The 18,544-nt window shown below is 44.9% G+C and overlaps 1 protein-coding gene across 1 annotated transcript in view; it reads right to left on the bottom strand.

Moving 5' to 3' along the window:
* Slc9a9 (solute carrier family 9 member A9) overlaps positions 1-15,584 on the bottom strand; it is a 565,142-nt gene extending 549,558 nt beyond the window's left edge. The window contains exons 1-2 of the mRNA XM_051140492.1: positions 15,346-15,584; positions 738-940 (exon numbers count right to left, since the gene is read on the bottom strand). Coding sequence (XP_050996449.1) covers positions 738-940; positions 15,346-15,520 — 378 coding nt within the window. The 5' untranslated portion in view covers positions 15,521-15,584. The remainder of the gene's footprint in view (positions 1-737; positions 941-15,345) is intronic.
* Positions 15,585-18,544: the final 2,960 nt, after the last annotated feature.

Raw genomic sequence — 18,544 nt, 5'->3', positions numbered from 1 at the left:
TCTCTCTCTCTCGTGGAGTGTGTGTGTGTGTGTGTGTGTGTGTGTGAGAGAGAGAGAGAGAGAGAGAGAGAGAGAGAGAGAGAGAGAGAGAGAGAGAGAGAGAGAGTATGTATGTGTGTTGCTAGGATTCAAGCCCAGAGCTTCACACACATCAGACAAGTGTCCTATCACTGAGATACATGCCAAGCCTGAAATTAGTTTTTTAAACTATGAATCATCTGTCAATTTTAAACCTAAAATTCCTTAGCTAAACCACCATGGTGAAGATCTCTCGGGCGGACGGTAGGTTAGTGTGTTTATACACAAGCAGAAGCCAGTGCCTTTTATTGGCAGCCAAAAGCCGTGCTAGATCAAAGTTCACAAATAGAAACATCTTCATTCCTTTCTATTTCCTCATTGCCTTGGGGAGATTTGAACCAAGTATCCAGTAGGCAACATGAACAAAGACACCACAAGCACACACATGGACACTGGGCTGCATCTCAAGAAAGGGAAAATGGCTGAGAGAGCTTATCTTTACTAGAAAGTAAATACAGCCCTTGCTTGTGGGCAATTACATTAAAGTCCTTGCCCAAATGGTATGAAAAACACTGACAAGTGTGTTTATAGGGTCAACTAAATGCCTCAGTGTTACAATGCAAAAGGGAAGTGTTTAGGCATCTACCTATGTAGAGAAACTTGTGTGTGGTGCCGCCAATTATGGAAGGCGAAGCTGCAGGAGCTGACAGGGCCCTTACCTTCTCCAGGATAGCGTTGCCTTGGTGGGGACTAATGTTGTGCTGGCTGATTTCTCTCTTGTGCTTATATTCGTGCACTTGGTCAGTGATGTTGATCAGCAGGGTTGACGGGCTGAAGGACAGCTTCCCACAGTCGTAGACAGTCCCACTGTCAATATCAGCTGGCGCTGTGGCATATCGTAAAATTAATCCCATTATGAGGCCTGGAATAAAGAACAGATAGTTGTACTGGAAGAAGGAAGTCTACATCTCCTACGACCGACCGACTGAATCAGATGTTTGATTTGGAGCCTATAGAAGCGACATGAAGAAGCAGGGGACTATCGCTTGGTTTGAACGTTGCTCACTGATAGATACTAACTTATTGGAGTTTGCTGTTGGAATGAGTCATGGGCATTATTGCCTAAATGCTCAGAGCATATTTTCATGTTTTCTTTCTTTTTTTTTTTTTTTTTTTTTTTTTTTTTTATCCCCAGTTTTGCATGGGAGATATCTACCTCTTCTGTCCATTTCAAAGTACTCAAGAGAACCTTAGCTGTGTGGTCAACATAGAACAACAGCCTGCTATTCCGGAGAAGGGTACCTCGGGGAGGGCCTGTCTTACAGAGATCTGCTCCTTCACATGGACAGGATCTGTTTATATTTTAGGCCCAGGGGGGGAGAGGAGGTCTTTGTTCTCTTCCAGAGGGTATGACAAAGCAATAGCATCTCCAATTTTAATGGCAGGTATCTGCGACCAACCAGGGGATTTGGTCCAAGGACACAGATCCAAGGCACAGATGGACTTTGGCCCCTGAGTGATGTCTGTCACCAAGCTACTGCATCAAGCAGATCACCAGCTACCAAATTCTATACTTCTTGCCAGGCAACAGGGTACCTTTTCTTAACATTTTGAACAATTTCCAGTTGGCGCTTTGCTTGCCTGTACTTAGATGCATCATCCTAGTAAAGTGCCCTTTACACACGGACTAATCAGTTCTTAACTTCTAAGTTTCTAAAATCTATTAGGACATTCATGGTTATAGGATCACTATAAACCTTTTAAACACGAATCTATTAGCACAGGGGGAGAAAAGAGCTTTAGAGACACACACACACACACAAAAAAAATCCCTTGATTTAAAATTTGGCTTGATGTATGTGTTTTGGGAGAAATAATCCAACTTTACTCTTTGAACCTCAATTTTTGGAGTTTTTACCTTTTGCTGGTCAATTTTATCATCTAGTCATTTCCTTTCTTTTCTTTTTATCTTTGTTGTTTCATTTTTGTTGAGACATGGTCATGTGTAGTCCAGATTAGCCTCAGTCTCCCTCTGCAGCCAAAGGGGAGCCATGAATTTCTGATCCCCCTGCCTCTGTCTCCTAAGTCCTGACATAACAGGTGTACACCACCTTACCGAGCTCAACATCCCATTTTTCCAGTGAGATATTCTTCATTAAATATTTTGTTCCACATATCTATAGGTCTAAAGTAAGAACACAGTTTTGTGCCTGGATGTGCTTGAGTTTGTAAACGCTGGAGAGTCATAAGCAGAAAACTCTAACCCAGCATGGCACGTGCGAGGGCATCTGGGAAGCACGCTGTTATAGAGAGAGGCGTTGAATAATGCAAAGGCGGAGACGGAGCCGAGAGCCACACGAGTCCTTGTCTTGATGAGCTGATTAGACAGTGAGCAGGGCCTAGGCTGCACATCTGGCTAGCAGTGGGAATCACAGTCAGTGGAAAGTGTATCCGGATCTATGCTCTCTCTACAGTACAACTGTTAGCAGGAGGTGGTTGCTCAACCAAGGACTATTTCTTGGCTGCCTTGTCTCAGGCCAGATCGCATCAGAAGCACGTAAGGAGAAGGGATATGTTTCACTTCTAAGTGGGGCAGTGGATAACCTAGTGAACTCTCTCTTCTTTCCCTCCTTTATTGGCTGAGTGAGGAGTGAGCAAAGGCCCCAAAGAGAGGCAGGTGAGATGGTGCTTGGGTCCTTGAGAGGCCAGGAGTAGGGGAACATCTGTCAGCCAGAAACACCCACATTGGGCTGCTATGAGTGGAAAGTTAACTTCTGTTCTATACATTGTAAATGTCTTGGTGTTTCTGTGTTCACACTCTATGGTAATAACTTCCTTAGGACAATATATCAATACAAAGGGACATAGAAAGTCACTAGCGGTGTAGAAGACAAGGCATGAGAAAGAGTTGAAGGGAAAGGAAGGGAGGGATGGAGGGAGGGACAGAGAGAGGGGGAGGGAGGGAGAGGCAGAGAGAGGGGGGAGGGGGGGAGGGAGGGAGGGAGGGAGAGAGAGAGATCAAACACACCTCTGATATGCTAAGAAACATTAACTTTTAGTTCATGATATTTAGAACTAGTGAAAGATTTTGAGCAAGATGATAAAATATATCAATCTTCATGAATAAGAAAAGCCACTTAAGTGTTATGGTTTAGACACAGAGTCTCCCAAAAGGTGCAAATGTTCAAATTTTGTCCTTAGCTGGGTTCAACTATTGAGGCATGATTGGATCAATGTCACTGGGGGCATTCCCTAAAAACTGTCGCAGCTTCTTCTTGTCTCTCTCTCTTTTCTGCTATGATGTAAGGAGATCTAAGCAGAACGCCCCTGCTTCCATGGTGTTCTTTATCACCTCAGGCCACAGAGATGGGACCAAACAACCATAGACTGAGGTCTCTGAAACCATGAGGCAAAATAAATCCTTCCTTTCTTGTATCTCGGCTATTTCATCACAGTAACGAGAAGTCTTACTGGCACATTGACCTTTTTTGAGTACATGATCTGCTGCAGATCAGTGGGAACCTTCCAGGCATGGTACTGAGTGTTTGTCATAAAAACCACTTAGAAGAGGGCAGAGGACACTTCACTCACACCTCATGGCATTTAGGTGGGTGTGGAAGAACATCATTCTGTCAACTCATATCCTAAACGTGAGTCATCTGGTGCCATGGACGGCACTATTATTGTTCTTTCTACTCAAGTAGGGCACAAAATTAAAAGAAACACAAGACAGAATCTGCAGGGGGGGGGGGGGTGAATGGATAGGACCTAAATTACTGTCACTTCCAACTCCTAGGACTTAGCTTTGAAAAATGCTCTCAATATGGTAACAAGCAATGAACAAGAAGTGTCTTCTCCTTGTTATTTCCCAAGTATACAAAGCAAGTCCTTTCTACAACAGCAAATGCCTATTTATTGGTGTAGCTAACTTCACATAAGACCTGAAAAGCTAAGTGGTCCAAGCCGGGTGCACTGATGCATGACTGTGATTGCAGCCCTTGGGAGGCAGAGGCAGGCAGGTCTCTGTGAGTTCGAGGCCAGCCTGGTCTATAAAGCAAGTCCAGGACAGCCAAGGCTACATAGAGTAACCCATCTTGGAAAATAAAAACAAACAAACAAACAAACAAAAAAACCAACAACAACAAAAAAGAAAGAAAGAAAGAAAGAAAGAAAGAAAGAAAGAAAAAGAAAAAAGAAAAAAACAAAAACCTAAGTGGTCCTGCACCAGTTTGGGCCTCTGACTTTAAGAAGAAACTCCCTGAAGTAAGTGGATGCATTCGCAGCCAAAAGCAAGCAGATGGTATTAGCCATGAAAATGCCTCTGGGAGAAGGGCAATCTACATGGCCTTTGTGTCTGCCCCCGGGTCTGTCAGCACATCCATGCTGAGGCACTCTATATCCTGTTCACAGCCAATGCCTGTGCCCAGCGGGTTTACTAAGGCAAGGAGTTGGGGATTCCTCTGAAGGACAACCATGGATACAATATCTCCGTAACTATTCCAGACCTTTCTTAGAATTGCTGTGTACACTAAAGGTCCCTTGCACAACCTCTCTTCCTTTCCTTTCTCCATAAATGTTGGTCCAACATCAAAGTCAGAAAGCTACCCTGGAGTTCTTGTGCCCTTCCCCATTTTCTCTCAGAGAGCCTTCCCATAGTAAATTATTTTCTGAAGTTAATCTCTTCCAGCACTTCCTTCTTATAGGATCCAACAACATATGAGGCAAAAGGTTCTGGCCCTAGTCTGTTCCAAACCCCAAGAGTTGGAAGGAATCAAATCTTGGCAGTTTGCAGAGGCCTCATAGCTGACACACCCGTGCTGCAGGAACAGCAGCTGGACAGTCCTTGCTTGTCCCAGGCCAAGCGCTCCCACACAGCCTTCCCACAGCTTTTCACAGGCAAACTCTGTGCTTTGGGCATATGTGAACACAGAGATGGAGTGGTGAGCTGACACACACACACGCTGCACTGGTGAGACTCGATGGGGGTAGATGAGAGATACAGTAGGACTGAAAAAAGAAGAAAAGTCTAAGTAGATACAGGTTAAAGTGCTCGTCACCATATCACAGATGAATGGAAGACCAGCCACTATGGATGCAGAAGACAAAAGCACCTCTTCCACTGGAAACCAAGAAAATCAGATAAGCAAAGGAGCTATCCTGCCTCAGTAAGGGGCCACCTCCCGGAACATGTGGTCACAGCCAAAACCTGGATCTGTCCCAGCACTCAGAGCTCTCCTCTGAGACCCACTTTTTTTCCCCCAGGACGTCTTTAATTATGAAGCATCCAGCTTTCTTCAAGTGTGAATATCTGAGCCCATAGGGTCCTGAGAGGAACCCTGACTTCCCGCAGCTCCACCCAAGTCCCTTATAGAGCTTTATTCTCAGAGCATCCAGTACCCAAAAAAGGCCCTTGGATTTCACCTTGGCAAGCATATGCTCTATCAGAGCCCTGTGCACAGATCTTGCTCGCCTTGCTCACATAGTGTGAGCCACACAGCTTTAGGAGCCAGTCTTATGCCAGCCCACACTGTTCAGCATCACTTCCCAGCTCTACAATACTCAGTGCAACCGTTTAAGGCAGAGGCTCTGTGCTCTGATTCATCTTCTTCCCTCCAGAAAAGACAAATACTTTAGGCAGAATTGTAGTTGGATTTTTTTCCCAGTGCATAAACTCCCTTGAAGTCAGGAGGAAAAGGATCTGCTATGTCGTCTGCCAGCCCCAAGGATTTTAAAGCATCGTGGAGGAGCACCTCAATAGACGCTGTGATGTCCCTGTCTTTAAAGACTTTCTATGTAACTGTCACCTAGAAGATGTCTGGTAGACAGCTACAGCATGTCAACATGAAATAGGAAAGAAAGAGCTAGTGGTGTATGGTGCACACACCTGTAATTGCAACTCTTAAGATGCTCGAGAGTTCAAGGCAAGACTAGGCTACATAAGACTCAAATAGCATATATATATATATATATATATATATATATATATATATATATATATATATGTATGTGTGTGTGTGTGTGTGTGTGTGTGTGTGTGTGTGTGTGTGTGTGTGTTTTCAATAAAAGAAAGAAGAGATGACAAAAGAGGAAAGAGCCTCATGTATGCTTCTACCAAGAAGCATTCAAAACCACCAGCCTTGTCATTTGGAGTCTCTCTTATCTCACTGTCCATTTTATTGTACTTGTATGCCACAGACATATAAGATGTTCTGAGGCTTGTGTGAGCTACAAAGAAATGAGTACAAAATGCTCTTTTGCCAAGAAACATTAATGTCTGCGAGCCCCCGCTGGCCTTTTCCTCCCGCACAATCCTGGCATGCTAATGTCCTCTAAGAAAAAGGTACTGCAACTGTCTCACTGTAAACCTCATTTCACGGCCATGTCCCCTGCATCCTGCTGACAGATGCGTCATACGGTACAGAAGCGTTTCACTGACAGGGCTCTGCTTAGAGAAGTATGGATAGGAGCTCAATATTTTTAATAAACCATAAATGGCAGCAGATGGCCGAATAATCTTCAAAATACAGACATCTCCCAGGCTCTTCAGTGTTTACATGGTCACACATAGTGCCCCAACAGCAGGGCAAAGCACAGCCCCAGCTCTCTTGGGACTCAGTTCTGTGGGAATGGCACCTCCCTGGAGATGAAGGGCACAGCCAGCCCAGCTGTGGACGTGAGTTTTATGGAGTACGGTACAGCATTCACGCAAGTGCTAAATGGAGTTTACGAGAACTTGGAAGGCACATGCACACACAGCCAATCCATGAAGGCTGCAGACAGCTGAGTTCTGGAGCTAATCCTCCTAAGCATCTCTGTCTGATGTGTCTGGTAGAAATGATCTTTTGCTGTCTTATCAACATCCTATTTCTTTGTTTTGTGATATTGCAGGCTGATATTGCAGGCATACATGCCACACATGGAGGATGCCGTGTGTGTGTGTGTGTGTGTGTGTGTGTGTGTGTGTTGTTTGTTTTGGTTGCCCATTCCTCCCCATGCAGCCATGTGTTTAGCTCCAGGCTCCTTCTTTTTCCTCCTTGCTGACAATTGACTCTGGAATGTGACCTTATTTTAGCCAATAACAAGTGGAGGGCTCCCTGCCAGGGATCTTCATAGGAGAGTTTGAGGGACAGGGGGATAGGGAGGAGAGGAGAGGAGGGAGGGGAGGAGAGGAAAGGAGAGCGAAGGGAAGGGGAGGGGAAGGAAAGGGAATGCGAAAGGGGTCAGGGTTTCTGTCACTTTTTGCTGAATAGAGCTCGGGTCCTGTGCATGACCGGCAAGTACTAATACTGAGCTGCATGCCCAGCCCTCAGCATATCTACAAACTCTATTAAAGAGCCTTTTAAAATGTGCCAAGTCCCATAGAATCTAAAGGAAAGACCAACTAACCCTTTCCTCGCAGCACTGGAGGAAGCTTCTCAGGGGAGTTTAAGGATGTACATGAGTTCACCACACACACACACACACACACACACACACACACACACACACACATGCTGTGCTGTCTGCTATTTAAGACTTTTGCTTTTTTTCCCTGCCCTCCTACCAACCTTCTAAATTTGAAAGCAGAGTGTGGGTGTTGCTAAAAGGGACACAAGTCATGATGTTCACTATGCCCTGGTGAGGAAAACAGTTTAATAATAATTCCAGGACTAGAGTGTGGCAGCTGCCAGCCTGAGTGTCCCCACAAACACCCAGGTGGATAGCCATCCATGAAGTTCTTCACCTTGGGACAACTTCAAAATATTTATCAGCATGTGGAAGAGACCCATGGAAAATGCCAGAAGTCCAACCATCATACTCTCTCCAGTGTAAGATATCTCCTGTCTACCAGCTGTCCTCAGTACACATTAAATAACACTCAATATGCCATGAAACACACAATACATATGGACACACATACATACCTGCAACTTAACACACACATTTCACTGAGTTCTGGGATTTTTCTTTTCTTTTTTTCTTCCTTCCTTCCTTTCTTCCTTCCTTCCTTACCCTCCCCCTCCCTTCTTTCTTTTCTTCCTTTTTTTGTTTTGTTTTGTTTTTTTTTGAGACAAGGTTTCTTTGTGTAGCCCTGGCTGTCCCGGAACTCTCTCTGTAGACCAGGCTGGCTTCAAACTCACAGAGATCCACCTGCCTCGGCCTTCTGAGTGCTGGATTAAAGGTGCATGCCACCTCTGCTCAGCTTGAGTCCTGGGATTTCTAACATGTATTATAGATATTTTCTCTGGAAGCTACTTCAGGCACCAACTTTTCATAGCCAACATCCTTACTTACGCCCATCCTAAGAGGCGTCAGCAGAACTGTACACAAGAGGCTCTAAGTAGATACATATTGGCTAAACAATGGTTTCTTACTTCATAGTTTTATGCAAAAAAAATCAATCATTTTCCTCCCAGTAGAATAATGTTATAGACAGCAAAAAGAGGCTCCTCCAGAGGGAGGTGGTTTGCCCCCAGTGCGGTATGGAAGATGGTAGAAAGTGAAATCAGCGCTCACCTGCTGAATATCTTCCCTAGTGCAGCGCTACATGGGAGCCACCTGGGAGCTTGTAGACACACTGCTGTGCTACCTGGCCTACTGCCCAGGGCTTTTGATCCCAGCCACCTGCTTTTAGTCACTAATTTTTTAGCTGATGATGCTATTAGTTCTGGCTTTTAAAAGTACTATACATAGGACAGTAGAGGCCCTAGTTCCCACCAATAGCTAGTAGTATTGAGGCTGCAGACTGCAGACTCACCACAAAGCTCTCACAGTCCAGAGATAAAAGTCATCACCTTTCAGATTTTCCAAAACTTAAATTTAGTTAAACTCACATATGACAATAGCCCATTTAGAAAAAATTATTTATATTAATCCACTTTCCTTTCTCAAGCTAAGTGAAGCATTCACCACAAATATTCTGACATCCATGGGGAATTAAAACACAGATAAATGAGGCTACTGGCAAGGTAGCTTCTGAGGGATGTGGATGGGTGTTTTCGGGCAGCTTTGTCACCTTCCCTGGGGTAGTTCAGTTCCATCTGAGTAGCATGGATGTGATGTCACAGTGTTCCTTCCACTGGGTTACCTTGAGCATTATGCTCTGGGCACTAGCATTTCTGCCGTTTCAGGTAAGAAAGGAGCTGAGCTGCCCCTGCCCACAGCAATTCCTCATTGGCTGAATGGGCCTACTCTGATAAGAGCACAGTGGTGTCCCGAATCTGAGACCACAGACTTTGAAAAGTGTCCCCCCTCCCGACACACAACTCTGTGTAAGCTGTACAATTTCTAATTCTCTGCTTCTTTATACTTATTTTGTAAGCTTCCAAAGGTGCTGTCTTAGTTTGGGTTTCTATTGCTGAGATAAAACACCATGACCGAAGCAACTTGGGGGAGTTGGGGTTTGTTTGGCTTACACTTCTGCATCACTCAAATGTTCATCATTGGAGGAAGCAGAACAAGAATTCAAACAAAGCAGACACCTGGAGGCAGGAGCGGATGAAGAGGCCACAGAGGGACCGCGCTTCTTACTGGCCTGCTTGCTTGCCTTCTTATAGAAGCCAGGATCACCAGCCCAGGAATGGCCCCACCCAGGAAGGGCTGACCCCTCCCCTCCTCAGTCACTAATTAAGATAATGGCTTTAGGCTTGGCCACAGCCTGATCATCTGGAGACGTTTTCTTTATTGAGGTTCCCCTCCTCTCAGGTGGGACACTTCAGTTTGTGTCAAGTTGGCATAAAACTATTTAGCACAGGCCCCATTGCCCGGAGCAGAATAAACCCTTGCTAAACACTAGCTGCTGTTCTAATGAATGCTTGAGGCAGTGGAAGAGGACACGTGTCATAGTCCTGAGTCTGAAACACAGCCTTGCAGTTACCAGCCACTCGGTGTCTCTAAGTGTGGAATTCCTTATCTGTAACATGAAAGCAACAATCTCTTCTCTGTACACTTGTGCACACACACACACACACACACACACACACACACACACACACACACACTCACATGATCATACTCACGCACATATTTATGATACCAAGAAGCCACACAGAATCAAACTGGCAAGCATTGAGTCCCACACCTGGCCTTGAGTACCTGTGTGACATCGGGCAAGTCACCAGATTCTCTGTTGTCCCATTATCCCTGTCTACAAGTGACTGTTAGGAAGATTAAACTGGTTAATATGCATAAAGTCCTTGCCGCTGTAAAAATTTGCGTTATACATACTAGCTGTGTGTTAGCCAGGTTTCTCTATATATCCACTTTCTGAGAGAACAAATGTTCATATTCCCTGTCACTAACCATATAGGTTTAAGTCAGTTAGACCCTAAATAACACCTCATAAATAGCTTGACTCATAAACCCCTTCTCTCGGTGTGCACCATCACTAACCCTTAAGACCTGAGAGGAGCAAGGAAGAGGCACCAGGGCAGCCGGGCCAAAACCATACAGCTCTGAAGGTTCTGAACCTCAGCACAATATATAGGTGTATTTAGAACACAGAGGTAATTTTTACAAAAAAGAAAAAAGAAAAGAAAAGAAAGAAAGAAAAAAGGAAAAAGAAAAAGAAAGAAAGAAAAAAATAAATCTCTCTCCTTTTAGGTGTTTGTAGCAGGGTCTCACTGCGTAGCCTTCAGGGTGACGTAAAATGAAACGTGTGGTGATCCCCCTGCCTCTGCATCCCAAGAGATAAAATTGCAGGAGTGTATCAGCATGGCCCAACATATCATCTCATGTAGAAAAAAAAAAGTCCTTGATTTAATTCTTCCATTTATTTAATTTAGCCGACACCACACAGTGTGGAAACCCTTGGGCAGATTCCTGACGTGCCTAAATCAATCTCTTTATAGCACAAGAGAGAGCAAATTGACTATACTGGACTTGTGATCCTAGCCACTCTTCCTGAAGATCCTTCAAGGGAAAGCAGAGCCACTCTGGTTTGGTGAGAAAAGAACCCACAGAGATGCACACACCTATGGCCAACTGCCACGTGAGAAGGTACTTCCTCACTCACTTTTCCAGTTGGCAATCAGCAAGATTTACTGAACAGGCCTGGGAGAACTAAGAGTGCTAAATCGATGCGAAGTAAAACCGTGTCTTAGGGAAAAGAGCTAGATGTGAGGATAGCCTATTTAATTTCACAAAGAAAGCCGCTGGGTTTCACGGAAGTAGCTCCAAGATGTCTGACTGAAGTCTGTCTTGGCTTGAATTTTGGAGAAATGTTGATGCTAGGATAAGGAGTTCATTTCCTCTCGTTTCACAGGGGAGCAAACGCAGACCAGAAATTAAGTCATGTAAAGGAACAATACATTCCACTACTGAAGGGGGGAAAAAAAAACGAGCAGCCTTAAAAGCACTAAGCCTCAGAACAGAGTGATGGCGCTTGGTGCTTTCTCTAGAGTTTGCCAGGTTTCAACAGGCAACATGCCTAAGAAGGACCACTCAGGTGGATACGGAGGGGGAAGTGGTGGTGAGCATCCCCTATGGGTCTGGCTGTCGGGAGGGGGGGGGGGGGGGCAGGCTGAGCTGGGACAGAGCAAAACTGGACCAATGAGGTGGAGACACATCACATCCAGCAATCCAGTTTCGGCTGGGAACATCTGAAAAGGGCTGAGATGAAATAACTGCCTACATGAGATTTGGGCAAAGATTTTATAACTATAGTTTCTTTAAACCTGGAAAGAAAAAAAAAAAGCAGAGTTTTGGATGACCTCAGAAGTCTAAGTATAGAGGCTTGGCGTTTCTTTGGTCTCTACTAAATGATGAACAAACTTCTGCATGAATTCAGGGCAGTCTCTATATTAGATGATGGTAAAATCAAAGACAGGGCTCTCAGATGTTTACATTGTTCTGTCTTTAGTCTTAAATCCCAAGCCTCAGGGGTATGGCATTACAAATGTCCTACGTGATGTGACAGTCCCCAGGGAGATCTGATGGACTCCTTAATGCTATCAGGGGCTGAGGAGCAAGCTCTTTTATGAACATGAGGAAATGAACATAAACCCGGAATCAGCAGCACTAAGTGTCCCAGCTGCTGTCAGTCAATATCTTGACTATTAGCTCTCATTCTGGCTTTTAGTCCAGTTTACATGATTATTACTGTAGCTTATTCTTCCATCTTGAAAGAACCAGAGCCATAGGATGTCACGAGCGACAATTACCTTTTACTGTGCCTGGTGAAGCAAACAAATTGCTACGATGCTGCTGCTAATTTTTAAAAGCCTCCCGTGACCCATAATAATGAGAGAAGAGGACCTTTTTTTTTTTTTTTTTTTTTTTTGTACAAGCAATTACTTGTATTTGGATCTTCAGTTTTGTTCCCGATCCACACCGAGAAAACTTCTTGGCCCCTGTAACCCTGCATGTGATATTTTAAGCTTAACAACTTCGAAAATTGTTTCTAACAGTAATTGCGAAAGAACAGTTCACCATTCTGCTTGGTCACCTTGCCCCTCGTTTATCCTTTAAACTGCTCGTTTTCTAAGCCTCTGATCCCTAGAAAATTTTTTTAATTGGATTCCCAAGTACACTGATTAAATGTATCAACATCTATTACATCTTCTAAGGGACATTTGGCACAGGTCGTCAGAACGCCCACAGAGAGGCAGGAATACAGGAAACATGGCGCCTGAAGAAAATACTGTTCTCAGTACAGGGGCAACTGGCACGCTGGGCAAGCAGCTGATGGTGGCAAGAGCTGCAGCCAGAGAGGTAGGGGCTGCTAGCCTAATTCACCGATGAGCCTGAAGAGAAGGGCAATCTTTCAAGGTGCGTCGTGGCAAGCCTGTAGGGCGGACAGAGCTGCCTCAGTCTACTCTAAGGTGTCTGTCTTCATAAAACAAGAAAACTAAAACTTCTAAGTTTGTCTTCTTTTTCATTGGTCCTCACTACGCCTCTAGCCTGCCTACTGTACAAACAATGAGTTCCTAGATTGAGGAAGGGTGTACCCTGGAATTTCAATTTGTCAGACCTCCTGGAACAGAAACCAGATGCCCAGTCCTTAAAGGGTTTACAACAGGAGCACATATATATTTGGTGCTTGCTCATTTCTCCACTACCCGCCCACCCTCTCCTCCGAACCCACACACACACGCACACTCCCTGGGATATCACTGAACGCATTTGCTTATTACTGTCTCAGCATCCTTAATTAAAAGGCATGCTGAACCCCAGCTCAGCACCCCAACCAACAGCATGACCTCCATCCCAGTCCCACTTCCTCTGCAAAATGAGCAGTCTGCTCTCTAAGGTCCCTTCCCAATGTATGACGTTCATATTCATTGCACGAAGACTGGACATTTAGGATTCTGTCCCTCTTGCTATTAAGAGGGTTTCAGAGAGTTCCTTTTTCTTCCTGGGCTTTAGTTTGACTATTTCATTACATACCTGACACAAAGTCTACCTTAAGCCCTTTGGTATTGCATTTTGATTATCCTGGAAGAGGTACATGGAGGCCGTCCTGAGGAATTATTTTTCAGGGTCTAGCCTGGGAAATGGATAAGAGCCTCATTAACAGCTTGAGATGTATAAAAGCACATGGGGAGGCCCACCATGCCTGACTGCTCATCTTGGGGTGGACCACCATGCCTGTTTATTAACCATATCTAATCAAGAATTAATTCAGTCAAGCTTTTACAAAATAATACCGCTACCATAGAGAAGGAAATCAGTAAAAATTTTAAAAACTATAATTTAGGTAAGTTTAAGGCTGTGGAGACGCTTTCCTTCTAATAAGGACTTAATCTCAAATCTGTGTTGTATCACTAGATTGTGCCCAGCCCTTTGATGTGATGCTAAGGATGGCATTGTTTCTGCCTTCTCAGATTACTTCCTGTATCTTTTCGATTATTTATTACCCAAGATAGAGAAAGAGCCTGTAAATCGATTATGGGGGGAAAGGAAAAAATGACTCATGTCTGGGGCTCTGCCTTTGAGAACACTTTGCCCTTCTTTTTAGTCCTGTCTTTTCTGAGTTCAACTCCCACCCTGAAAAGTTTTACTGTGTGCTGTGTGTAAGCAGACTTAACCTCTGCTCTGAGCTCGCTGCCTGGAAACAAATGGGCACTGCTTGGCCTTAAATGCCTGCCCTCTAGCTCCAGGGTCTCACAGGGATCTAGTTAAGGGTGGGATCTCTCGTGCTTTCACTTCAGGGCCGTGCTCTGTTAACATCAAGACATCATGTGGCCTTGGCACATAAAATGTGCACTCATCCTTTTCCTCGGACCTCAGACACATAAAGTGGCCTCGGGGCTTCCAAAAAGAAAGGAAGCCAAAAAGTATGTGTTTGCTATGCATTTTGGCAGCCACTCAACTGTTTGCACTGCGTACAAAGTTGTTATTTATTTATTTTTTACTAGGTGGGATAAGGGTAGTGAAGCCAATTGGTAGTAAAACCATTACCCTACCTTAAAAACTAGATAATCCGGTCTAGTCTGTATAGATTATACAATCACATTTTATTAAACTTCCCAAAAAGGATGGGTGCCAGGGCTGCTTGCAAAGAAAGAATATCACTTTGGGAGGTTAAATCTAAAAGTATCACTTTCCCCCCCCCCTGTGGTTTAAAGAGTCAGGTGTGGTTAATTACACCTATTATTCCAGCACCCAGGAAGGAGGCTGAGGCAGGAGGATCACTTTGAGTTCCAGCGCAGCCTAGTGAGTTCCAGGGCAGCCTTGGCTATGGAGTGAGACTTGTGTTAAAAAAAAAAAAAAAGCAGAAGCAGAAGCAGAGTGTGTGAAAGCACAAGTAAGTATTATAAACAACATCCTATAAAATCAAGCTGAGCAACGAAAAGTGTTGCTGTTGCATAGGAAATTCTTGGTTTAACACACGTTTATTATCAGAAGCTAAGACAGTGTTCAGAAGACGAAAAATGATTTGCACACAATTATTCTTATAACAGGGGTGGAGTCTGTTTCTACAAGTATTTCTTCTTGAAATACGTTGAAAGAGTATTTCCTGCATGCAGTCTGAAGCTATCTGGTTAACTTTGCATCGCTCCGCTTGCTGCCTGTGGACCCGCTGCTCTGGCTACATTACCATCACACCCCACTGTCATGACTAGTGCTAGACTTCCCGCATGACAAAGGACTGCAGCTGTCAACAGGCTCGCATAATGTGCTGCCTAGGAACATGACTGTGACAGCCCGCTCTGTGACCAGGCGAAATTCTGCCGCTCCTCTGGAAAGAGGCTAGCATTCATAACGCCACAGCAGCACCTCTCCCGGAGCTAGTGACACTTCAATCAGCAGGCTCTCTTCACTTTCAGTACTTTGCCATCTGAGCACAAGTCTCTAATTACGCCCAGGCAACAAGTTTCACGTCAATCCCATGGTTTACACACTCACCATACACCATCGCGCCTCCAGTCTCATGCAAGAAGCGGAATCGATGATTTTTAAATAGCCAGATGGTTAAAATGGTAAGAATAAGCAAAAAATTAAAGGCGAGCAGCTCCACTGCTCCCTGGTGTTGAAAACGATCTTCATCCTTCCCTGACGCAAGCCGAAGCTGCCCCGCCATTCTCCGCTCCGACTGTGATGCTCAGAGAAATCCCTGGACGAGGGATGAGCACTTTGATGAGGGTTGCCTAAGACAGGCGGGCGCCCGGAATTTCAGAATTAAACGCTGCTACTTTGTTGCTACTTCACAAGCATTCGGATGGCTTAGCATTCAGGCGGCTTCTAGTTACAACTTCCTGTTTCTCTCTTAAAGCAGCCTCGTCTCTTTTCAAACTCAGGAGGGTGGATTCACCACTGAGGACGCTTGTCTTTACATGATGCATTCTGGGAAGACATCTTCCACAGAGGTCACATTCGCCAGCAAGATGCTCATAGCTAGACCCGAAGTCCTCCTGTTTCCAGCATCACTGTATAACTGGTACATTGTAGATAGATAATAAAACAGTTTGACTCAACACATCGGTATTTTCCAGATTCCAAAGGGCAAGGTACCTTCATCTACCCAGGAGAGGAGGCTTGACAGGTCTGATTTCACAGGACCATTTTTGAAGTTGAGAAGCACAGATCCAGTACACAATTCTCTGACTTTCTATAATTGCTGGTCACAGAGTAGAACTTCAACTAAAATAGTCAGAAAAAATTCTAGGTCCATCCCCTTAACTATGGTATTTGGATTTGTTGAGGAAGGGGCAGGGGCCAAGGGGAGGAAAAAAAGGAAGTGTTCAAGACAGTGACATCTCCAGTACTTCTGGTTCCTAGCAAACATCAAGATTTCCTTGCTCTTAAAAATCAGTCACCGTGTGGCCAGATATGCTTTGGAATCCCTGGATCTCACTATACAGTAGTGAAGGAGTCTTAGTGTGAGTTTCCGATCTAATAGAATCAGGATTCCATTTCTATAGTGTAAGTCACTGAGTAAGCAGAATCCGGAGCACCCTGAATAAAAGAAAAAGCTTCAGGACAAACAGAAAATAATATTACAGTCTTGCAGACCTGTCATTCTAGGGTTCAGAAAGCTGAGGCAGGGGGATCACTGTGAGTTCAAGGTCTCCTGAGCTACAAAGACGCTGGAAGATAACTACCCATCAAAAAACTAACTTCACAGTCTGAGAGAGTTTCTCGACTACTCAGGTGCCTCCCTGTCTTTACTTGGGCAACTCTGGAGCTGGTGTTTTCTGTGTGCTTGGCTCCGCGGAGGGCATTTGTGTGCATTGAGGATGTTCTTCCGCACTGCCCCTCTGGCAGGCACCTTCATGATGACTAACACCGGATCTGCCTTGAAGCCTGTCAGCTATTGCTTGCAAGCATTTGCCCGGCAGCCTCACCCTTCAGCATTCAGAAACCCGCAGGTGAGTCTCCTTGGATTTACAAGAAAATCCAAATCCGAAAGCCGAGACTTTCCTGTTTTGCTGCTTTGAAGTCATCACTCTGGTTTTCTCTTGCCGTGGTTTCTCCATTGGAGAAATACGTGTTCTTTGAGTGCCTTACCACATCCTTGTCTTCTAGCCAGGAAAGAGGTATGACAGGTGGGTGAGAGGGAGCGTGAGATGTTTGCTTGACTGTACAATCTTTTCAAAAGCTCTAAATGTGATGTTGACACGGGGCAGTGCAGAAAGTCTGCGGAGACGTGGGTAGGGCAAGGAGCCTCTCACCTGGAAGCCTGGTGAAGCCTCTTGGCAGCTGAGACTGGAGATTGGCAGCACAGTAACAGCTGTGGGCTTAGAGACGCTTAAGTGTGTGAACGTTACAACAGCAAGGTGTTGTCTTGAGGCCTAAGTACAGGTGGCCTTTCTGCTTTTCCAGTTGCAAAAGCTAGGAACCTCAAAACCCCATTTACAGCAAAAGACAGGTTTTAACTCCTTTATTATTCAACTCTGTAACCCGTTTTTGGTTTTTTTTCCCCTTGGTGTTCTTTTTGTTTTTGTTTTGTTTTTTTGGTTTTTCAAGACAGGGTTTCTCGGTGTAGCCTTGGCTTTGTAGAGCAGGCTGGCCTCAAACTCACAGCGATCCACCTGCCTCTGCCTCCCTGGTGCTGGGATTAAAGGCGTGCGCCACCACCGCCCAGCTTTTTGTTTGTTTTTTATTATCAGTTTACAATCCCATCCAAGGCACCTCTGAAGACCTTATAATTTCATTTGTTAAAAGAAGGGGAAAGGCTGGCGAGACGGCTCAGTGGGTAAAGGAGCTTGCTACCAAACCTGACGACTTGAGTGCAATGCCCTGAGTCCACATGCTGAAGGGAGAGAACTGACTTGCAAACTGGTTTCTGGCCCTTCTCATGAATCTTATGAGAGCAGTCACTCACGAGGCCAGCTGTCAGTGTCGACAGGGTCTCTCTCTCTCTCTCTCTCTCTCTCTCTCTCTCTCTCTCTCTCTCTCTCTCTCTCTCCAATCTGCACTATGCCTTTGCTCCAATCAAGCTGCTTGCTTCATTTGTAAATCTGTGTGAGCCCTGTTTTCAATTCTCTGGATAAGAAGCCTAGGACCCAGAAACGCCTGACCCTACACGCTAACTGCCAGTGGCAGTTTTGTGTCCTAGGAAAACTGAGAAAGCTGATTACTTGGGGGAGGGGGGGGGATCCCTGGTTCCTCACATCCTGAATGCTGTGCTGTCTATATCAAGGAGATAGATGTTCACAAAAAGGAAAATCATGCACTGAAAATGAAGGCACCGTGCTGGTGGTACCTGAGGACTATCGCCCTTCATGTGTCATTGTCACATGAACCTGCATTGGAAAACTGCTTACTGGCTCACTCGGTCTGCTTTCTTATACCACCCAAGACCATCTGCCCAGGGGAAGCACCATTCTGCAATGGGCTGGATGCTACCATATCAATCACTCATCGAGAAAACGCCACATAGACTTACCTACAGGCAATCTAATGGAGGCATTTTCTCAATCGAGGTTCCCTCTTCCAAGATGAGCCTAGCCTGTATCGAACTGACAAACAAACAAACAAGCAAGCAGGAAACAGCACAGCCCTGGAAAGCAAAACAAGGTCTTGAGAGAAATTATTTAATGCCTTCCAATCCCATTCTCAAAACCTGGTGGGAACTGAGTTGAAGGTGCTTGTCCCAAGAGCT

This window comes from Acomys russatus, chromosome 32 (assembly GCF_903995435.1).
Source record: "Acomys russatus chromosome 32, mAcoRus1.1, whole genome shotgun sequence".
Lineage (NCBI taxonomy): Eukaryota > Metazoa > Chordata > Mammalia > Rodentia > Muridae > Acomys > Acomys russatus.
Note: the sequence above shows the minus strand (reverse complement) of the source record. Positions and strands in the feature narration are given on the sequence as shown.